The sequence below is a fragment of the Mesoplodon densirostris genome, chromosome 18 (genome assembly GCF_025265405.1).
Source record: "Mesoplodon densirostris isolate mMesDen1 chromosome 18, mMesDen1 primary haplotype, whole genome shotgun sequence".
Lineage (NCBI taxonomy): Eukaryota > Metazoa > Chordata > Mammalia > Artiodactyla > Ziphiidae > Mesoplodon > Mesoplodon densirostris.
Genome location: NC_082678.1, coordinates 1,198,969 through 1,223,039, shown reverse-complemented (window position 1 = coordinate 1,223,039; position 24,071 = coordinate 1,198,969). Strand labels below are relative to the sequence as shown.

The 24,071-nt window shown below is 38.3% G+C and overlaps 1 protein-coding gene across 2 annotated transcripts in view; it reads right to left on the bottom strand.

The window, feature by feature from the left end:
- Nucleotides 1-410: 410 nt before the first annotated feature.
- Nucleotides 411-24,071, bottom strand: part of SPAG9 (sperm associated antigen 9) — a 136,439-nt gene continuing 112,778 nt past the window's right edge. Inside the window, exons 19-30 of one of the 2 annotated variants that reach the window (XM_060082898.1) lie at nucleotides 22,121-22,339; nucleotides 21,643-21,838; nucleotides 20,082-20,207; nucleotides 18,785-18,865; nucleotides 18,016-18,083; nucleotides 15,685-15,833; nucleotides 14,506-14,677; nucleotides 12,464-12,577; nucleotides 11,070-11,108; nucleotides 9,971-10,147; nucleotides 6,413-6,562; nucleotides 411-4,068 (exon numbers count right to left, since the gene is read on the bottom strand). In XM_060082898.1, coding sequence (XP_059938881.1) covers nucleotides 3,953-4,068; nucleotides 6,413-6,562; nucleotides 9,971-10,147; nucleotides 11,070-11,108; nucleotides 12,464-12,577; nucleotides 14,506-14,677; nucleotides 15,685-15,833; nucleotides 18,016-18,083; nucleotides 18,785-18,865; nucleotides 20,082-20,207; nucleotides 21,643-21,838; nucleotides 22,121-22,339 — 1,607 coding nt within the window. In that variant the 3' untranslated portion in view covers nucleotides 411-3,952. The remainder of the gene's footprint in view (nucleotides 4,069-6,412; nucleotides 6,563-9,970; nucleotides 10,148-11,069; nucleotides 11,109-12,463; nucleotides 12,578-14,505; nucleotides 14,678-15,684; nucleotides 15,834-18,015; nucleotides 18,084-18,784; nucleotides 18,866-20,081; nucleotides 20,208-21,642; nucleotides 21,839-22,120; nucleotides 22,340-24,071) is intronic. The other variant, XM_060082899.1, reaches the window with a different exon arrangement.

Genomic DNA, 24,071 nt, shown 5'->3' with positions numbered 1-24,071 from the left:
CTGTGCTACCACATGGTCAGTTTTACAATCATCCTTCCTTCCGGAGTCTCTCCCAAGCAAATGGGTCACAATAAGCACACCATATTATTAACATCTACATTACAGCCTGCCTCTTATCCCTGAGTAATCTGGCAAATGGTAGGCCTTGGTATCATGTGTGGGTTGTTACTCAGCTCGCCCACATTTCTAGAAAGCCCTATTGTCTATTATTCATATGTCACTTAAACACGTGAGCCAAGCAAACATGTTCTTCATGTATTGCTCACTGCTTCCCCTCAGCCAGTACCAAATGGCGACAGTCCTGACTCTTGGAAGTGACATGTTTGATGGGAGATGATTATTGGACTTTCAAATATAAATCAAGGTCAGACCCCTAGGAAAGGCAAAAACAAAACAAAACACTCCTCATACATGTTTCATATACATATTTATATATATTTCATGTACAAAGTTACATTCCGAACCCCAGGGATTCCATAATAGAAATAAATACTGAAATAACTACATTGCTAAATGAGCTTTTTGCTCATAGAAATGAAGCATCAGCCTCTAAAGAAACAGCAAGTGGGACCCTCTAGAACCCATTTTTAAGATTATAGAGGCAAGTAAAATTCCGAGTAAAATGTCCTGGACAAAAAACAAATTCAGACCATAAAATGGCTAAAATATATTCAAGTGTTGAGAAACGTATGACAAAATTAATAATAAAAGCTTAATTTTTTTTAAAGAAAAGAAAAGACATTTAGTGTTACAAAATAGCATAACCCTGTTAGAAAAGCATTTATGATTTCCACATTTAATTCTCTCTTCTCTTCTCTTCCCTTAGTACAAACTGGGACCAAAACGAGTCCCTTTCTCAACATGATCAATTAAGAAGAGCCCTAAATCTGGTTGAATCCTTTGGTAATGGTCATAATACTCACAAGGAAATAAATATTCAGTTCCACAGCATTTGCAAGACACACGTTCTTTAGGACAGTTAGTATTATGAGACAATTGTTTTGCTTTGTTTTGTCACTAAGGCAACCTATGTTAAAGGGTCCATTCTCACACGTAGGAAGACCTTTACAAGAAATGAACAACACAGAAACTGAGAGAATGTATTTTAACCTTTTCTATGCAAACACGCTTCATGTGAAAAGTTATGTGCTGCATATTTTGTACTCAAAATGTTTTACATTCTCAACAAGCTGCAGCTATTAAGATATTCATTCCTATTTAAAAAATTTAGATCCACACAAATTAGAAAAAAACACTCAAAAGTGAATTCCTAAAGAATATTATCCCTTTGCCTCACAGGGATTTTAACCTGCATCGAGCAGTGAGTATTACGTTGATGTATATGATACTGTCAGTTTTGTAAATCAGCACTGTTTGAACATCGGCAATTTCACATGGTTCAACATCACACATAACCCAAACATAACAGAATGAGAAAATTCTCAGGTATTCCTTATTTCTTCCAATAGGGGTAGTTTTTTTTACACGGAGAGACCAACCTGAGGTACTCAAGCCTCTTCTTTACCACTGATGTGGTAGCTACAGGCAATTACACCAACCACTCGCTGCTTACAAGAAGCTTACATTTTGGCATTTTCTTTCTAAGGCTACCACCTTGACCAAAGTGAACGCTACAAGAATATAAGCCTATTGTTGGGGAAAAGGTGGAAGTAAAGCAATCTGCAAAAAATATTTAACTGAAATCACAAACATAAAGACAAAAGCTCCTAAAACAAAGTTTACAGACATTTCTGTACTCTCTAGTCCCTGAAGTTAACAGGGCCACAGATAACTGACAGTTTCAGATAAAATAACTACACACCTATATTCCTTAAGTTAAAGCCGGTAAGCTTAAAAACAGCAATAAACAACCATTGTAACATGTTTGCATTTTTCATCTTTAACTCCTGATTTCCTAAATTACAGTCAGTCATAGAAACATGTAAAAGACCGAACAGTACATGGGGTCTGATTCTGGGATGTTTACTTCTTGGGATTAAAATTCCCGAACACTTTGGTGTCTCTTTTTTGTGAATTTATACAACATTCCTCCAAAATATTTAATAATGTGGGTTTTTTTTAAGGTATTGCCAACAATGGCTCAGATTTATAAAATAAAATAAAATAAAATAAAATAAAATAAAATAAAAAAAACATAGCTTATAAGCTATGGAAAAGTGACCTAAGTTTTGGTGCCCTGAAAAAAGTGACTAAGTAGCTCAAGTAAAAAAATTATCCTTTTAATACAGCTTTTACCAAAAGAGTTTTTTTTCTCCTAGCCATCTAAAGTGGCCACAATTGTACTGTGTACATAATGTGCTTATAGACACCTGTGGCCAAATGGATCCAAAGGCCTCCTCTGATGCATTAAATCCTGTGTACTTTATAATCTAGCCTAATCATCTATATGCTTAAAACACACTGGTAGTACTTTTTACAAATATCTTTCCATTACAGTTCAGAAAAAGAGTCCTTGGTCCTTAAGGATGCTTAGACAATCTGAGACTTTTGTTGTTTCCTTTTCCTGAAGCAGTCCTTCCGATGACTGGGGGGCCTTTGTCCAATAACTTCATATTTTAAGACAGTGCTTAAACTTATATTTAGTTTTGCTTAACATAATGGATTAAGAATGATAAATCATAAATTTTCAAGAAGTCTGAGAGGGAAAAAAACTGCAGCATAATGGTTTTTTAAAACTTATTAAACAAGAAAATCAATTATACCCAGACTCTGTTTTTTAAATGGGCAATTGTGAGTGAAAAGACTGTAATGTCAACTTTTACTTTAGGCTGTTTTGGCTTTGTCTTCTTCTCCTTCAAAGTCTTCTTTATTGAGGATGGCATTTTAATCTCACAAGGGCACAGAAGCTTAAATACCATTTACATACAGAATATCAAGTACTGGCAGTTGTATAGTTTTATACAGAACAAGAGAAAACACCGTTTCTAATTAAATCTCTCATTCAGCTCATTAGGCCATTACTCCATCACCACGACAGCTTTACTCTTACTAACTGATAAGAGCAGTCCAAGAACAACTGGTAAACAAGTGAATTTTTTACACGGAAAAAAACTCATCCAACCACCATCATCCACTGATACAAGAAATCCAAAACACAATTTCCTTAAAAAAAAAAAAATCCTCCCATTGCTGAAGTGTATCTTCTAAGCCTTATAAATAATAAACCTTTCAAACATGTCGGTATGAAAATGAGTGAGACTAGTCTCAAAAACAAACAAATAAGCAAACAAAAAAACACAGACTATTCAGAGAAGCAGGCCTCATAAACTTTAGAGCTCTAATAAGTCAGAAACAAGAAACTTTTATTTAAATAGTGTAGTCTTAATTTCTTTAATATAAAACCCCCCCCCGCAAAATCTGATGAAAACAAAGTTTTATATACCATATAAACAAGATTTGTCAGATTTGAAAGTGAAAGTTAAAGTAATTTACAGTTAGCTTTTAGCCCTCTCGGGACATTTAGATAAATCCTGATAATCTACCTGATATTAGTTTGTGTCAATTTTATAATACACTGGGAAAAACTTTACTATTGTACTTAATGGTACAGTTTCATTTATCAAGTGTTTCCATTAATTCCATTATGAGTGATAGCTAAAAAGTGACCCCATCAAATGAAGTAAGTGACATTAGCTGTGGCAGAGTAAACCACAACTGGATTGCTTTCTAAAATTCACCAGTTTGCAGAAAGTAAACATTCTTTGATTTGTTCATAATATACTGAAATTGCCTATAACACTGGTGCAGTAAAACAGCTAGTTCCTGTATTGTTACAGTAGGACAGATTTTATAGCATAGTTAACAGAAAAAAAATGCTCATATATTATGTGGTGAAACTTATTTCACAAAGAGAGCATTAAATAAAGGGAAAAAGGGAAAATAAACCATGCAGAAGAGATGGCTTCCCCATCGCCACCTGTTTCCTATGGGTTCACTCACTACCATACATCACTTGCCACACTATCAAGTGACTCCTTTCCGCTTTGGTGACAGAAGGTTCGAGTGGAAGATCCTCTCCAAGAAGCTCTGATTCTCCACCTTCATCACCTGGTGGATGAAATGGAGACTCCGGTTAAGCATTTTGAAGATACAGGCTGATGCACATCAGACTCATGGTTAGTCCATGAGCAGCATGCATAGAACTTGTCTGACGCCCATTTCAGAGAACACAGTAAAAGAAATGCCATGCGTCACAATCTTCACTGCCTAACTTCTGAAAAAGACTACTGTGATCGATTTCTCATAGTTAAAATATTACAGGATATGAAAAAGGAAACGGAACAAAAAAAAAGATCAAATTCAATTTTTAAAAAGTATACTTACTATTAAAATCAACCTATGCTTTAAGACAAATTCTGCTTTTCAGGCTGGATTACCTAGAGATACTGACCAACCTGGTTAAGCAATTTTACGTTATTTTTAGGAGCCAAAATGGAAGAAATTTTTAGTGGAAATGAAAAGACCACATAAAGATTTTACTGACATACTCTTTAGTGTGGTTCAGACTACCATATTGCAATCGAAGAAAAAGTTCCAAAAATCACCCAGCCGAGTGAAGGCCATCTCTCTCTATAAAGGAATTCTGCACCAACAGTCAGTTCACTTTGAAGTGACTCCATTCCTACTGACACCACCATTTCTAAACTTAACATTAAAAGCCCTGCCTTAAAAATGCGTCAACAAGCCTTCTGCATCAGAAATTTTAGTATATACTAATTACATGTGGCACACTGTCATTTATATGACCCTAAATTTTATATTCTTTTTTTTTAACAGAATTAAAACTAAAGTATTAGTCACCAGTCTACAACATTATATTCTCTAAGGCCTTACGTTTAGAAACTTTTTCAATCATTGTGATTTTAGGCCAGTCCAAAAGCTTCCTTTGTTTATAGCAAATAAATAAATTTACATCACAGTGCTTTGCAGTTTACAAAGCACTACACTTTCACAAACATCAATTCCCTGTGTTTTCTTTGAAACCTCTCTGGCCACTGCTTCTTAGATCCCTTCATAAGCTCTAATGATTCTTTAAATGGAGTATTAAAACAGGGTTCTATCCTAGAACCTTTTCTTCTGGCCCTTACATATTCTCCTTGGATGAACTCATCAACCCTTGTGACTTTTAGTACCACTGCATGTCAGTAGTCCTCATATTCCTCCCTCCTGAGATATGAAACCCTTATACCCAAAAGCCCGGTGGACATCGTCCACCTAGATAACTCCCAACTTCCACGCACTCCAAGGTCAGCATGTCCAACACAGAACTCCTCATTCCACTCCCTCCAGATCTGCTGCTTCTGTTCTGATAGTCATTAACTCTAAGTAAATGGATCACTACCTCTTCCTTCACATTCTGTTACCAATTCCCCATCATAGTGCTAGTCTACTCCTACTGTTTCTACCTTACTCATTTATTTTTTCCTAACCCGTTCCCTACCTCTAGTCTTACACCTCTAATCCATTTACACACACATATAATCATACTGCTCTTCTATTTAAAAGTCCTCCAATAATTTCCCTTTGCTTTAAAGTGCAAACTCCTTAATGAGGTATATAAAGGCCTTCCATAATCCAGCCCCTCCCTCCATTTCTAGATTTATCTCTGGTCAAATTTATATTTGCTTCTACTCCATGCTCCAGTCATTTTTAAGTAGTTGTTCTTCATCTAAGGTGCTTTCACGTTTCTAAGCCTTGGTCAAGCTATCTCTTACCTTGGAATGCCAGTCTCCCCAGGCTTCCCCATACCATCCCCACCCCAGTTCTTCAGACTCATGCTCCTCAGTACTGAGTCATCTCAAGCATCATTTCCTGACTTCCTTCTTCCCCCACCCCTAGGAAAAACTGAGTACTCCCCATCAGAGCATCTGTAACACTGTAACTTATTAACATGTTTCTATCTCTGTATTGTTCTATAATTTATTGGAGGGAGACTTTGTCTGATTTGTTTTTGTATCTCAAGCTCAAGGCTAACAGGTACACAGTAGATAGTTATTCTTTATAAGGTGAGAAAATGAACAAATGAAATGAATTTGGTTACAAACAACACTTTATGAAGTATTTTTATTTCTCCACTTTGCAGGTGAGGAAACTGAGGTTCTGGGAGCTTGAATGATTTCCCCAAGGCCTTCTGACTCCACATGCTCTTCACATATACCTCAACATACGACCAAACCCTGCTCTTTTCTAATGCTCCTTCAAATAAACACACCTTGGTATAAAAAGGAAAAAAAATCATGAAAGTAGGGAAAAAAGAAATATAAAGTCATTTTCCAAGTAAAGAGCTCAAAGAAAACCTCTTAGAAATCATGTATCTGAGTTTCTTGCTCACTGTGGGTGAAAATCCACATCATGGAACAGTGGGAACGAAGCCCCCGAACCAATGGCCTACCCATTCGGAAGTCGATGTAGCCCTCTCCTCCACTGATGACAAGCACAGCCTTCAGGGCTGTCTGGCTGCCAGGCTCCTGTGCAGGCGGCCCTGCCCTGTCGACTGTTAGATCTGTACCACGGCTGCCGCTGTGTGGGCTGACGACTTGACCTGTGGATGCAGGAACAGAAGGGAACATTACTTAGCAAGCAGTGGGGTGGGAGAGACTCATTGTTTCTGAATATTTTCAGAAAGCTGAACAAGGTAAGTACATTCGAATACAGCCAAAGTACTGGGGATGTTAGAAGCCTCTGCATGATCAGAAAACATCTATAAAGGTCATGAAAGCCCAACTTGAAATCCAAGTAAAGCTATTTTGTACCCAAACAGAAATAGCTCCAGAATTCAATATGAAATCTGTATATCGCTCAGCTGGTCTTAGCTGCCTGCTTCAGACTATTATCATCTACATTGTTTTATCTGAGGGGTAGTGGAAAGATCTCTCCCCTGGAAGGGTACATGTGTGTTTATGTAAGAGACTGAGAAAAGTCTTCAACTTCAGCCTTAAGAATTTGGATATTCATAATTAATATTTGAATTGATTTCAAATCCATGGTTTCCTCATATTTAAGAAAAGTACATCTTATTTTTAATTTAGATTATGCAAATAAAATTACTGGGTAATGTGTAATTTGTTCTAACATTTAAGTTCTAATGTAGAATCTTTGAGCATGAAATAATAGAGAGAAACCTTGAAATATCATTCACACTATAACCTCTATGAGTGTGGGGTATTTTTTCTTGCCAGGTCTGCTGTCCTTTGGTCAAACTACACAGACCATGCTTTTAGGTGATAACAGGACAGAGTCCCATGAAGTGAAACACTTTATAAACAATTAATTTATGTTGGACATGGATAGGACAGTTTGATTTATTTTCACAGTGCCTCATTCATGCATTATTCAATTATACTCTAGAAGAAATCAAGCCTGCTAGGGATAACTTCTGTTAGCAGACTAGTTAGTTTTGCCACAGAAGCAAGAGCACAGTGGTATGATATTAAGGCCATCCTGAATGGTTTAATCCTTAGGGCCAACTGGCCAACAAACAACAATGTTGCCAATTCCTCTTCCAGATTTATACCCAACAGAAAAGTCTCTCCCATATGCACAAGAAGGTCTACTGCAGTACTGTTCTTTAATAGTGGAGGGAAAACAGAGAAAAAGCCTAGAAGTTGATCTATAGGAGAATGGATAAAAGGTAGCATATTTATTCAGATACTAGATTACCACGGTTAAATGAATGAACTAGACCTTTATGCATAAATATTAACAAATCTCAAAAATGAGAAATAAGTTGCAGAATAATATATATGTAACATAAGACTTAAAAATACAAAAAGTACTACACATTGTTTATAGATATGTTCCAATGTAGTAAAAATACAAAAACATGGGCAGAAGGATACATTTCAACTTCAGGATAGTGGTTACAGATAGACAGGAAAGGAGGAAGGGAAGGGGATTAGAGAAAATACAAAGGAGACTCAAAGGGGACTCTACGTCATTCTTTTTTTTTTTTTTTTTTTTTAAAGCAAGAAAAGGAACTTCCCTGGTGGTCCAGTGGTTAAGAATCCGTCTGGCAATGCAGGGGATGCTGGTTCGATCCCTGGTCGGGGAACTAAGATCCCACATGCTGCAGGGCATGCGCCCATGTGCCACAACTACTGAGCCCGCACATCACAACTACACAGCCTACATGCTCTGAAGCCCCTGCGCCACAAATACAGAGCCCCACACAATCTGGAGCCTGCATGCCACAACTAGAGAGCCCGCATGCCACAACTACTGAGAAGCCTGTGCATTGCAACAAGAGCCCGTAGGCCGCAATGAAAGATCCCACGTGCCACAACTAAGACCCAATGCAGCCAAAAAATAAATTAAAAAAAAAATTCCGCTTCTAGAAGTTTATTCTGAGGAAATAACTATACAAAAATATACATGTACATTTCAAGAAGTTCATTACCATGTTGTTAAGAATACTGAATAATTGGTTAGGGTACCATGTGCCAACCCTATACTATATACATTTAATCATTTAATCTTTGGAACATCCTAGGGAAAAATTATAGTGGCTAATTTTATGTGTCAAATGTCTTGGCTCGGGTGCCGAGACATTTGCTCAAACTCTGTGAAGGTATTTTTTAGAAATAATGAACATTTAAATGAGTGGACTTTGAGTAAAGCAGATTACTCTCCATAATGTGGGTGGGCCAATCAGCTGAAGGCCTTAAGAGAAAAAGATAGGTCCCTCAAGGAGAAGGGAATTCTGCCTCCGGGTTGCCTTTACACTTGGGCTGCAAACATCAGCTCTTTCCCAGGCCTCCAGCCTGCCAGCCTTCTCTGCAGATTTCAGACTTGCCGACCCCCATGGTCACATGAACCAATTCCTTAAATTAAATCAATCTCTCTCTCTCCCCCTCTTTGCACTCGCTCGCTCTCTCTCATACACACACACACACGAATGCACACACGCACGCGCACATACCCTATTGGTTCTGTTCCTCGGCATAACCCTGACTAATACACTGAGATACCACCATGTCCAACATCACACAGTTGGTGTGGCAAAGCCAGATTTGAACTTTGTCTAACTCCTAAACTTGCCTCTTACAGGGAAAAAAACCCCAAACATAGGTCCTGCTTACAGATGATCAGTAACAGCACTTTAGTATTCTCAAGGGACAGAACAGTTTTCATTGGACGTCATCACTGCCCCCTTTCATCTGGATGGTGCTTTAGAGTTCCCAAAGCCCTTTCATTAGTCTTCACAACAAATGAGGTTGGCAGAGCGGATATTAATCACATCCACTTAGGAAATAAAGAAATGAGTATCAGAGGTTAAGCAATTTGCTCAAGACAACAAGGCAAGTGGTAAAGGCCCAGACCCCGGGACTCCTGCTTTTTTTTGCCACAGCACTCAAGGTATCAGAGCACATTTTCTATCCCTTCCTGAATATAGCTTTGATGATAGGGACTTCTTTCTAGAAATCTCCTTTATGAGGCCAAAACCATTTTCGGTATTCTGCAGTGACAAAATAATACCATTGCTTTTCAAAAGTAAAGAAGTCTCCAAATAAAAATCAAGTTTGTTTTTGGGGTAGAGGAGAGATTCCAAAACAGCTTCTATCAAGTATCTCTATAGCACTTTATTCATACCTCCGTTACAGAACATTTCATGTGCTATATTGGAATTATCCGTAATTTCAGTGCTTAGTATTAGACTAGGGAGAGGAACCAAGGGACAGACAATTACAGTTGGCCCTCGAATAATGCAGGGGTTGGGGCACTGACCCTCTGCGCAGTCAAAAATCTTAGTGAAATTAATAGTCAGCCCTCCATATTCATGGTTCCTCTGTGTCCACAATCTGCATCCAAAGATTCAACCACATGGATCACGTAGTACTGTCGTGTTCACTACTGAAAAAAATCTGTGTACAAGTGGGTCAGTGCAGTTCAAATGCACGTTGTTCAACAGTCAACTGGACATACAACTTCTCAATAGAAAAATCTAACTCACCTGGGACTGCCACAAAGAATTTCACAGCATCCCTGTGCCCATGGAAGCAAAGCTGTGCATGTGCCATTGAACAATAGGGTATAAATGTCCCTGGTGTCACTTTATCACTGTTTTCATCACCATATACACGGATGACACTTCCAGGACGATTTCCTGATGCTCCTGAGGTTTTATTTGCTGCAACAGAAAACCAAACACCAAATATTTTCCCCTAGAAAACAGTAATGATGCAAGAGATTACTGGTTAATCCTTATGATATTATCTAAAAGCTACAGCCAGTTGAGATAAAAAAAGGGCAGCAATGCCAACTCAAGACAAAGCTGGAAAAAAAAAGATATACAGCATGCTAGTTATTTTTAAGTTTCTCAGTAAATGGAGTAGGGGATTTTGCCAGTCTAGCAATAGCTAAGTTTACTTTTTAAACACATCTATTAATTTTAAAAAAATCATTTTAGTTAACAAAAGAAAAGATTTCTTAGGTATGTCTGTTTTGTTTTTTAATCCTCATTTTAGAAAACTAACCGGTTATATAGCTCAAAGTAAATAAGTATATTTTTTTAGCAGAAGTTTTGTAGTTTATCTTTTGATTTTTTTCTCCCTTGTGGTAAGAATATCTCCCTTGAGGGGTAGTAAAAAGTTGTGTTTAAAAGGATCCATCCAGTACAATAGAGTAGCTTTTATTTACACCAGACAGATGGTTTGCTGAATTATTTTAGAATGACCAGACTCACAAAACATCCCCATTCCATGGACCAGTAAGTAAATGAAAGAAACATGATTGGTAACAGGAGTAAACAATGTAGATTAATGACAGTTTTCAGAGATGTTTCGTGTTTTTATTGGAGGGAAAACAAAGTCTGAAAGAAAGGTCAGCTGCAACAAAAGATGATAAATAGACTAAGCTGCTGAGCAGTAGCTTGGTGGCCATGTAACAAACATTAAAAAAAAAACAAAAACAAAAAAACACCTGCTGCAATGCAGTGACTGCAAGTGGATGACATTTAGGAACATTCAAGAGGGTATCTAGAGACGTGAGAACGGCCTCACGGTGGCCATGAGAAGCCAGAAGGAAGAGTGTGGTTCAGGATCTGCACTTACCCCTCAGCCCCAGTAAACGTCCCTGGTGGAGGATTACGGCTAAAGTGAGAAAGGAGGAAAGGGGACATGGAGAGGTGCATGACAGGGAGGAGAAGGATTACTATGAGATGCCACTCTCAGCGTCTTCTATCTGGCAACTCAGGAGCTCAGAGCTCCTAACTACATTAACAAAATCCAACTTGGTATAATACCAAGAAACACACAAAGTTCTTACCAAAGCCTCTAAAGAATATGTCTGCTCGAAAAGGACAATTTTATTTACTGTGATTTTGCTTTTCTTAATTATAAAGCAATTTAAGTGAATGAGAACTTACTGGGGAACGTTTTCTAAATGCTAATATTTCCCCTTTTCTTTAAGAAATCCCACGCAAGTAACTCTGTTAAAATGGAACTCTCGTCTATAAAGAACTGAAATGAACTCTGGGGATCCTGGAATCTCTTAAGATACAAGAAGTGATCTAAACATGTAGATTTATAAGTAGTTGTAGAAAATACAGCTGGGATTAAGAATTTAGGTTCTTTAAATTGGTGGTCCAGTGGTTAGGGCTCCTTGCCTCCACTGCCAGGGGCACGGGTTCTCTGCCTGGCTGGGGAACTGAGATCCCACAAGCCTCGCGGTGTGGCCAAAAAGAAAGAATTTAGGTTCTTTAAAGCCTCCAGATATACCACCATCCAGTCCTCCTCCTTTCCCCTGAAAATTCTGAGGTGTTTATTTATTGACTTATTTTATGGACTTATGGCACTTTTTTTTCAAATCATTCCCTGCCCATGAATTTTGCAACACAAAAACACTTATTTAATGAATGATCAATGTAATGGAACATAATGTGAAAAACACACAATGCACATTTTGTTCACAAAAATAATAATAATGAAGCAAATATAAAAAACATACAATGTACATATTGTTCACATTCTTTTCAAATAGAGGTAGATGGCTTGTCTCCAATGTCAGGAAGGATTTGCTGACCTCCTAAGAAACTTCTCCCACAACTCTTAAGCCAAATGGAATATCCTAAACTAACTGCCACAGAGATATGGAAAACTAGGATATTAGATAGTTAGGTAATGTTTCTGGATACTAGTACAATAAAGCTGAAAGAAATAATGGACAGCAACCATTATTTGAGATGAAATAGGACCATGATTCCTGAAATGAGGAAGAGTTTCTCACAATGAAAAACTTTTAACTGTAAATATTGGTCCTGATATACTTGCTAGAGTCTATAAATTTCATAGAAAAAGTGAAGGAACAATAGTTGGATCTCTGCCATCAGTTTGACTTTCTGAATTACCACAGATTTGCCAATAACTAAACAATTCCTTCTACCTGAATTCCAGACAAGGCTGTTCCCTACAACTCTCCTGTGACAGTTACCTAAGAACGTACTTACTTTCTGTCAGTGGGATGGAGATAATGACACCGTTTCCTGTCCCTACCCACAAACGATTGCAAGACACCATAAGAGCGGTGATCCTCACAAAAGAGAAGCCCAGTTTTCCAGTACCTGTATGATGGGAGAGAAAACATTTTACTGAAAAACTAGAGCAGATGATGTTTTAGGTTCCAAGTCCCTAAGAGTAGCTGGACTAATACAGCAGAGAGGAAATGTGACCAGAGCTAGTTGGATGTTTCCTGAAGAAGGTGCACATCAATCAAGGCGAACTCTCATTTGGCTTTATCATCTATCTGACAATTCATGGTGAATGGAAAAAGAAAACTCTAAAAGTGGCTGGCATTACATTATCATTCAGAAGGAAGATGCTGTGCATCAGGAAATATGATACAGGATTTACTTAAGGAGCTGCAAAACCAAACCAAACAAACCAAACCAAAACACAAAACAAAAAAACCTCAACAAAAACAATTTACTAGATTGGGGAAATTTAAATGTCCTTCCATTTTATAAACTGAGAGAGTTCTTGCTTGCCTTAATTTTCTTTGCACAGGTAAGAAACAATCTTTGCTAACAAAACCTATACTCTTTCCTTATTTATATATTTGAGTCTAAAGCAGTTTAGAAATTTTAGGATACCATATGCACGTAATTTAGGGAGAATAAACGCACTTTTTTATTTCAAGGGAATTTTTAAACTGATCTTATTTTCAGGGATTTGAGAGGCAAAATTATTAAACAGATAATACATTTAAGACAAACAGCATCTAGTTACTCCTTACTAGACTTACTCTTACTAGACATGAGAGTGTGATCATAGAATCACAGTGTTAGAAGGAACCTTAACTAGTCTAAGCTAGAGACCTTTAACTTAGGGGCAAAGTATATTCCTGAAATTAGTTTATGTCTATGTGTATATATGGCTGATCCAAGGGAGAGGGCACATCAGGTTTCCTGAGGGCGATGACTCTAAAAAAGTTAAAAACCACTGATGCAGTTCAACCTCTCTTCATAAAGAAACCATCTGTGACATCCCTAACAGTCATACAGCACTGGACTGGGATGCTAAGGACACTGCAAGGAACAAGGCAAAGGTAGTCCCTGCCCTTCATGAAGATTAAGTTCTGTGGGGGAGAGAGACAGTATGTATGATACTGGTACAACCACAGTAATGACAAGCCCATGAAGAAAAAGTATAAGAGGTCCTAAATAAAACTGGGAGATCAGGAAAGGTCTCTTCTGGATGTGGCACATAAGCTATGCCCTGAAAGCCAAGTAAAAAGGGACTAAGAAAAACTTCTCAGACGGAGGATACAGCACATGTGAGGGCCTTGAAATGGGAAAGAACCTGTTGAGTTTAGCTCCGTGTGGGCAGAACAGAGTGAGCAAGGAGCGCGGCCCAGACCATGTAAGTTCTTCTGATAATGTCACAAAATGTCATCTCACCTAAAGACAAGAATATTCTGAAAGTGGCTGGCATTACATAAGTGGAGGTATGTCACGGTGATATCTGCACACTGGTTACTATGCAGAAAACTGACTGGAGTGGAGATAGGAAGACCAGTTAAGAGGCTCATAGTCGTCTGGGGAGGAAAGAATGGTGACCTGGCCTGTGGGAATAGTGGTGGATACAAAGGTGTAACTAATTTAAGGGAATTCCCTGGCGACCCAGTGGTTAGGACTCGGCAGTTTCATTGCCAGGGCCTGGGTTCAATTATCTGGTTGGGGAACAAAGATCCCGAAAGCTGCATGGGGTGGTCAAAACAAAACGAAAGACGTAACTGATTTAAGATATTCTGGGGGAAGACCTGACAGTTCCTGCTGATGGGTTAGATGTGGGGAACAAGAGAGGAGTCAAAAATGATCCCAAGTTTCTGTCAAGAACCACAGGGTAGATGGAGCATTTGCCTGACCCTTTCAGTGATAAGAGCTCACCATTCCTGAGGCAACTTACTCATTGGATCAACCCAGCATTTGAGACCATTTAAAAATAAACCATTTTCTTTGACTGACAAAGATAAAATGCTTTACAAGCTTACCTAGCATTTTGCTTACATAAGGCTCAATGTCCACATCCTGCAGATGTTGGTAAGTGTGTGCATGATAGAGACGGAGTGTGGAATCCAAACGAATGGAGACCCACACGCCATCACCCACCCAGGCAAGCTGCCGCACTTGGCTCTCCTTCCTGGGGTGTGCATCAAATGATTTCTAGAAAAGATTGTTCAATCACAATGTTACTTTTATTATGCAGGAGTTCGTGTTTAAAAACTGTGCAAATTTGCACAATCATTTGGCAGACTATATATTAAAAGAGGAGCCTAAATATGTTTACTCTTATATACACAATGGCTATCATCCTAGACTGCAAAACAAAATGAAGAACTAAAGGATGTTGGATTTCAGGACTGTGTAGGACATCAACTTATGAAAGCAATGCTGACACATCCATTCTATGTAACAGCATTCAACAAGAAGATTGAATTTAACCTCAGGATTTTGTATTGTTACCGAGCAATACACAAAATAAGATCCTGTTTATAATTAAACAAAAAGGAACCTACAGTGCTGTATGTGTGTGTATAGATATCCGCATGTAAGGAATACATCTAAAAAATAAACGCCAAATGGAACTTCTAGGGTTGGGAACAGGATTTGGGACAGAACTGGGAGAGAACTTTCATCTTAAAAATTTCCTACTGTTTTCCTTCTCTTAAACAATTAGAATAAATTTATGTATTGTGGCAAAACTTTAAGAAAACAATGCTAATGCTAAGAGGTTTTTGTTTTTACAACCAATTCCCATTGCAATATTATTCCTCAGTCTGTGACACATACACGGATTTGCCTGGATACACACTGAGTAGTGGGGGAGGCTTGAGAGTACTGCTCTCAGACCACCTCTACATACCTAAACATTTCAAGAACCATGTATTCAAATAATACATGTATGCATCTACGGATACTCAGACACACATTTAGACACACATTCATGTGTGAATCCTCCTTCCTTTTTAAAAAACCACTTCCCCTGCTCATAGTCAAAAGCAGAAGGAGAAGTAAAGTAACACGGAAAGCTGAGAATTCATCCAAAATATCACTGGACCACCCCAAAACACGCAGATTCAGATAACAATTTCTAAAGAAGAAAATAGTTAAGTCTTAGGGTCTTCAGGTAATACAAATTCAGTAAGTACAGAAAACATGGGTTAACTTGCCTCTATTTTCATGGCCTTTGGCTGAACCACATAAATTTTGTTCCTATAGCCACACCAAACTTTGTCATGTACCACAGTCATGCATCGGATGGAATGGTGAGGTCGTCCAAGATCTAACAAGTGATAGTTTGACAAATCCCACTGCCCGTCTTTAAAATAAGAAACAGATGATTAGTTTATGCACAGTACCTTTTACTCAATTTTAATTCAAGAAACATTCTATTTGGGTGTGTAATTAAATTTATTGATGAAGCATCCCCCGGATACCATGGATTCAGTGTATATTTACAGAGATTGAATTCTTTTGTTCTATAAACTGCAAAGTTGGAAGAGACCTCAAAGGTCATATGGTTCAACCTGTCACCCAGTACCTGGACCCCCATGCTCTCAACAGCAGTGATGTGATAAATCAGTTATAAGTTACCTGTTTATAGTAATATTTTAAGAATTAGAATGGACTTAAGGTTATTTGGGGGATAATACTGCTCTCGCTCACTTGCATTTTGATGTATCTTCTTGGGTAGAAGTCAAGGGCAATGCACTGCTAACACTTTAGGAATTATGCATACTGTAATTTTAGTGATGACGGAAATACATACAAATGAGAACCAACCACTGTAAGCTTGCTCTGCTTGAACAGTTTCAGTGAAAGAAAACATACTACCTCACAAAGCAGCTGTTCCGTTGTAAGAAAGCTATAATTGTCTTAAAAATATTCCCCATACCTAGCTAAAGTCTGCCTGCCTTCTTGTATGTAACCACTCATTAATCTATAGCTTTGCCTAATGGAAACACAGAATAAATCCAGTCCCAATTCATTGCTACTGCCCTGTCTTCTCCTTTCAAAACCAAGCACACCACAGTTTATGGAACCTTCATCCTAACTCCGCTTTGTCCAGATCCATTTAATGTTGATCTACTAGAGTGGAGCAGGATTATCACCAGCCCTGCTCTGGACTCTAATTTCTATGAGGCTTAGGATGTTAACTCGTATTGAGTTTGATATCACTCTTCAGACATACCTCCTCCATCTACTCTTCTGAACCCAAATGTAGGACTTTACAGGTATCCTTAGTAAATGTATTTTGTTTATCTTGTTCAATATAATTTTGGATTCAGTTTACCAAAATATTTATTATTCCATTTTTTCTAGGTTCTTCTACTCACTAGTTGAGTGACCATGAACAAGTGACTAAAATACTCTGTGCCTCAGTTTCCTCATCTATAAAGTGAGGATGACAATAGAATTTTCTTCTTAAGTTGTTGTGAGGATTAAACTCAGATAGTCTATAAAAGGGCCTGAACAAGGTAAAACGGAGGCCTCTCTTTTTGTTATGGAGTCATTAACCAGCAGTCTCTATCTAGCACCTGCGTATCATCTACCTCACATTTCTTGAGGCCCCAGAGGACATGAGACTTTGGGAAAAGCCTTGTGAAAATCTGAATTTAGTGGATCTACGTTTTTATAATATTTCCCTGATCTACCATTCTAGTAGGTAGGAAATGACATATCACTTTTGTTTGATACATGTACCAAGGAGTTACAGGCTCAATTCCCTTAATTTAATTCACTCAAGGCAGTTTTCTGACACCACCACCCTTCTGTGTGCAGATGGTAGAAACACTGGTTTAAAGGGGAAGAATATAAAGAACGTGAACATGAAAATGATGAAACCTTAGCCAATTGAAAAGTCTTTTTAAAAACATTCCAGGGCCTCCCTGGTGGCGCAAGTGGTTGAGAGTCCGCCTGCCGATGCAGGGGATAGGGGTTCGTGCCCCGGTCTGGGGGGATCCCATATGCCGCGGAGCGGCTGGGCCCGTGAGCCATGGCCGCTGAGCCTGCGCGTCCGGAGCCTGTGCTCCGCAACGGGAGAGGCCACAGCAGTGAGAGGCCCGCGTACCGCAAAAAAAAAAAAAAAAAAAAAAAAAAAAAAAAAAAAAAAAAAAAAAAAAACATTCCAAATGTGAGTGGTTGCAAATGATTTTTAAACTGCTGGGCAAAAGAAAACACATCCTCTCACTACATTTCTCCTCACTGAATAGGTATATGAGTGAAACACAAATACCTCCAATGCACATTATGTAAGAGGACCGTGAGGACCACCTGCTCATTACGGTAAACAGGTTTTCACTGAGGTAGACGAGTAATGAATGTCCGCAGGCAAGAACTCACATATCCACTGATGTCATACACAGTTAGTATTCAGTTTAAACCTTGATTCTTTCTCCTATTAAGTATCATTTCTTTAAAACATAAGAAGCCAATCTGCTTGAAAGTGCTCTTGCAAAGCAACAAATTAGCACACATGTTATATATTCATAACAACTCACCAACTCCTCTGTGAAAGATTGCAAGGGTACCATCAGCCAGGGCCACTAACACAATTCCTTTCACATGTCTGCAAACAGGAATGGGGATTTTAGAACTCTCCACTTGGGAATGCGGAAGACACTGCCTGCTACTGAGCTAGTTCAGAGTTTCTCAGAAGGCCAATCTGTGATGTATTAGGAACTTACACGAGAACCTAAATGAACATCATTCTTTTCTTCACTGAGAAAGTCTTGCTATGAAAATGTCTGCTCAACTAAATAAAAAGCATGTGTGGTGACTCAGTTGTTTCACTTTCTAGCCCCAGTTCCTCCTCTCATCACAGACTACCGACAAAAGGTCCACAGACCAGAGACACACACCCTAAGGAGAACTAACAGAGTCAGCTCTGTGGACCTAACAGACAAACTGACTTTTGATAGTCAACATACAGAAAAGGACTAGTAAATCAATGCCCCAATCAACATATTCACAAAGTATAAAGAATACTCTAAAACAAATATAAGTTAATGGGGTTTAACTGGTTTTCTCCCCCAAAGTACTAAAGAACTCTCAGTATGGTGAGGAATCAACCTGGCAAGTTTTCTCTTATACTTAAAGTTCTCCAGTTTACTTCCTAGTTAGAGTTTCAATCTCACTCATAAAGAGGGTTACAAAAAAATATGGATACTGACTTAGTCATGAGGCACATGTTAACTTTAATAGTCTTAGAATCTAGTTTACACCAAAATACATATTTTTGAATGGAAGAATTTCTAAAATAAAACTTACACAATACTGAGAATCGAATCTTTAAGTTTAATAGAATGGAGACATTTCCTCCACTGGGCTACAGATGAATGGACATACAAACTGCAAGAACAAAATCAAGACTGGTAAGGCATAGGGAACATCAAGTAGTTGTTTATATCTAATAATGAACACAAAGTTCTTTCAGAAGGAAAGAAGAGTAACATAAAAATTTTAGGAAAAAACAATAATGAGAGTAAGGGTAGGCCTAAAGCAGAGAAATAAGCTGCTTAAGCAAACAGAAACATACAAAGAATGAAAAGCCAGAACTAACGCATAGTTAGTTAGTTTCAGGTTACCCCATACTTCAGAATCCTTGGCTATAAACCTTTTTAAAAAAATAATCTTACTTTTCTACTATACTGAGCTTTCTGATGACAGAGTGATTTATAATCAGGGAGTGGCAAACTAAGGCCCATAGGCCAAATCTAGCCATCTACCTGTCTTAGTACAGTATGCAAACTAAAAATGGTCTTTACATTTTTAAATGGTTGGAAAAAAATCAAAAGGAGAGTATTTCATGACATATGAGACATACGAAATTCAGTGTTCATAAGTTTTATTATTATTGGAACATAGCCACCCCAGTTCACTTCAACGCAGTGGCTGCTTTTGCACCACAACAGCATAGTTGAGAAGTTGCTACAAAGATCATATGGCCACGAAACCTAACGTATTTCTGATGTGACCCTTCATAGAAAAAGTGTGCCAAACCTTCATTTTGTAGTATGAGACCTTCATGGAAAAGATGTACTAGTGATCCTGTTTAACCTTAGGAAAAGCACAAGTTCGTAAGACTCCCCACACTACTACAAAGTCCTATAATGTTTGTTATCATCTCCTAAGCTTTCAGACTCTGATTTGTCCTGGTTTTCCTAGAAGTTATGTTTACAACTGGGCCCTCCTGAAGCCAAAGAGATTGTTTAATCCTTGATATTCCCGGAACACACTCTAGCTTATATAAACCTTTTGTTGTTCAGGATCTCCTATTTCTAGATCACCCAGATTTTAAAGTTTTATTTACCTCTTTTTCCAAGAATATTATATAAAAGGAACATCTTGTGACAAACATATGGTTTACCATTCAGAACCAATGCAAGTCAAAGTCCAGTTTATGAAGTAGTTGCAACATAACCTCAAAATTGTATGTATATAAAATTCTTTGCTTTAATAAGCACTTTTTTTTGTATTTGTATGTACCACATTTTAGTTATCTTCTGATTTCAAAAGCAAAAATGAAAGACTATAGATTTCTAATATTAAAAGAGTCGGTACCTACCAGCCATTCTGAGCTCCAAGCCACATAGTTGGTAAAAGGCTACTCATTTTCTGGGCTTCCTCTCTCATCAGGTCTTGTTCATTTTGTAATACTGATGTTTGATCTTTGTATGCATCTGAGTCATTACTGGAAAAGGTGAGACAAAGGAAAAAAATCTGAATATGTTTAGCTACAGTTTTCAGGGATTGATCATTTCTATATTTTAGTTTACAGTTTAAAAAAAAATTAAAAAATCGAACACTAAATTCCAGTAAAGCCAAAGTTAAATGCTTATATTAAACATTTCAAAGAGAGAGAGAGAGAGAGAGAGAGAGAGAGAGAGAAAGAAAGAAAGAAAAGAAAAGAAAAGAACAGAAAGAGAAGAAGAGAGAGAGAGGGAGGGAGGGAGGGAGAAAGTGGGGAAGGAAGGAAGGAAGGAAGACAGGCAAGGCAATGGGGTGCAGGGGGGAGGGAGAGATAAGAAGGAAATGAAAGAAATATAAATACATATATTTCAGCAATTGTACCAGAGGTAACATTAAGATACTAGGAAGCTCAAGGTACAGAGAATGGAGTTAAGACACAGTGATGAAATATAGCAGCGAATATCCAGACTATAGTTAAGGTTCTCCCTTACAGTTATTTTGAATTTTATGAGTTTCTTCTGTGGGGAGAGAAAGAGGAGAGAGAGTTTGTTTAAAAACTACACACACACACACACACACACACACACACACACGAGGGTGAATTATAAAGAATTCGTTAAAATAAATTAATAAGCTGAAACATGCTTGTATTCTACCCCAAAACCTTCATTCTTTGGACTGCCAGAGGACATTTAGTAAAAAAAAAAAAAAAAAAAAAAAAAGCATAACTGGGATATCAAATTCAAAACAAACAAATCAGTAAGTCCAAAAAGATGACTTTATTCTTAAATTAACAATTAAAGGTTAAGAGACACTTGGTTGCTCTATTCACTAAGAGGAAGAACATTAAATCGTAAAAAGACTCCAGTTTTGACACACTCCCATCAGCTTTCTATACAGCCTAGAGAAGGCAAGAAAGAAAATTAAAGAATTTGCTAAATGGGCCTTCTTTTCAAAGGAAGAGTCTAAAACAAATTGTTTTCTAATAAAATGTTTGACAGAAATCTAAATTAAAAGGTCATTAAAACCCACATGGGAAATTTAAATTTAAATGGCCAATTTCACTGATAGAGTGGGTGTGAGAGTAGGAGAAGGGATTAAAATGGCAGAGAGTTATTAACAGAATAGAAGACAGTGAGTACAACAATTAACAAAAAATCATACCAAAAGAGAAAATGACTGGGAAGATTTTGACTAATATACTTTATAAGCAAGATTTTTTTAAGTTGGAAGGAATAGAGAACAAATGGGGGAAAATATGTCTAGAGAGAATGCAATGGAAGGAAAAGATGAAGACATAGTTGGAATAAGTAATAACATCTAAATCTGCCACAACAATGTCAAATAGTAGGAATATTTTGACTGCTTGACGTCATTTTGGTTCCTTTTATGTGTGCACTTATCTGGTTTCCTAAATTGTTAACCCATTTGTGTACCTTGACTGATATACTGGTGAGAGGTCTTCTGGGATTTGAACTCCCAAAGGATCTGTAAAAACATGCTCTGTGTACACGCCAGTTTGGGAGATGTCCACGGTATCTTCAGCTGACCCTGCATTGCCTTCTGTAGCTTCAGTTGCTTCTTCTGCTGTTGGAACATTTTCATCAACCTCACTATTTTCTGTTTCCTTTTCTACAAAATAAATAAAACACGCTAACTATCCTAAGTTTGAGCTTTTCTTCCAATCATTTCCCCCCACACAGACCCCCTCTATAGAATTCCACTCTACTACTCCCTTTTCCCCCACACTACATAATAAAACTGAGGATCCTTGATTTCATTTAACATTCATCACTGGATCTTCTTTCAAGCTCTTTCATCCTTGTTCCTTTAAGGTCTAAGTTAAGTCCATAATGAGGCATCTGGGACAGGCTCAGACTCTATACAGACGGTATCTGAGGAGGACAGACATACCTGGTGGTTTTTCTGTCACTGGAGACGTTCCGTTGGTACCAGGGGAAGTGGCAGCTGCTGTCACGCCTTCTGTAGAACAACCAACCACCGTGATGCCTCCCAACAAGCTGTCTGTCTCTGCTGAGCTATTGCTTGTCATGCTTCCACATAAAGATGCTTTGTCTACTTGTCCGGATTCTGAAAGTTCCTCTCCTGCGGGGTAGTCTGTTTCTCGTGCTCCTGAAAAACAAGATAAACCTTCGTTTAATAGCTCAGTAAACTCCTATAAATAGCATTTTCTCCATTAAGGCAACAATAGGTTTGAAATGAGAGTGCAGGTGAGACAAAGAGCTATTCAAATACACTGCCAAGATGGTAACTAAATTTTATGTAAACTAATTTAAACTCAATTCACAATTTGAGAAAGTAGCTTAAAAAACTAAGATAATACTTCTATTAACGCAAGCACAAGTAAACCTGAAAATGTCGGAAATGACATTTCTGTTCTTAATATGAGCTCTTAAGCAGCCACCTAACGAAATTAAAAACAATGAAATCTAATTACATCTGACAAGGTAGCAAAAATTTTTTTTTTAATTATCTCTATTACTATTTGAAATATGAACTTCCACCATTATTAAAAATTAATACAGGGCTTCCCTGGTGGTGCAGTGGTTGGGGGTCCGCCTGCTGATGCAGGGGACGCAGGTGCGTGCCCCGGTCCGGGAGGGTCCCGCGTGCTGCGGAGCGGCTGGGCCCTTGGGTCATGGCCGCTGGGCCTGCGCGTCCGGAGCCTGTGCTCCGCGGCGGGGTAGGCCACAGCAGTGAGAGGCCTGCATACCACACACACACACACACAAATTAATACAGGACTTCCCTGGTAGCACAGTGGCTAAGAATCCGCCTGCCAATGCAGGGGACACGGGTTCGATCCCTGGTCTGGGAAGATCCCACATGCCATGGAGTAGCTAAGTCCGTGCACCACAACTACTGAGCCTGTGCTCTAGAGCCCGTGAGCCACAACTACTGAGCCCGAGTGCCACAACTACTGAAGCCCGGGTGCCTAGAGTCTGTGCTCCGCAACAAGAGAAGCCCGCGCACCACAACGAAGAGTAGCCCCTGCTCGCCGCCAACTAGAGAAAGCCCACATGCAGCAAGAAGACCCAACGCAGCCATAAACAAACAAACAAACAAACAAATAAATAAAATTAATACAGCCTAGGTGTATACAGTGCCTTAAGATATTAGTAACACATTTAAAAACTAAGCATTTACCATAAAAAAATAAATCTCTTCAGTTCTCTTTATTTAGAAAGCTGTTTTTATTCCTATCACATTAAAAAAAACTTTTTGTAGTAAAATATACATATATACTACACAAAATTTGCCATTTTAACCATTTTAAGTGTACAATTCAGTGGCATTAATTACATTCACAATGTTGTACAGCCATCACAGCTATGTCCAAAACCTTTCTGTCACCCCACGTAGAAAATCTGTTCCGATTAAACAATAACTCTCTGCTCCCTGAGCCCCTACCACTGGTAATCTCTAATTCAATTGTCTTTATGAATTTGCCTAGTCTAGATAGCTCATGGAAGTGGAATCATACAATATTTGTGTCTGAGTTGTTTCCAAGGTTAATCTATGTTTTGGCATGTATCAGTATCTCATTCCTTTATATGGCTGAATAATATTCCACTGCGTAGATATAACATCAACCTCTTTAATTTTTCTTTTTTTTTTTGGGCTGCACCGCGTGGCATGCGGGATCTTAGTTCCCCGACCAGGGATGGAACCCGTACCCCCTGCAGTGGAAGCACAGAGTCCTAACCACTGGATCGCCAGGGAATTCCCTTTAATTATTAAACCAATGTTTTAACGTCACATAATATTTAATATAGAACTTCAGAAGGCCTTCCCTTACTATTCAATCTAAATAGCCCCTTGCCCTCTGCCACCCACTCATCTT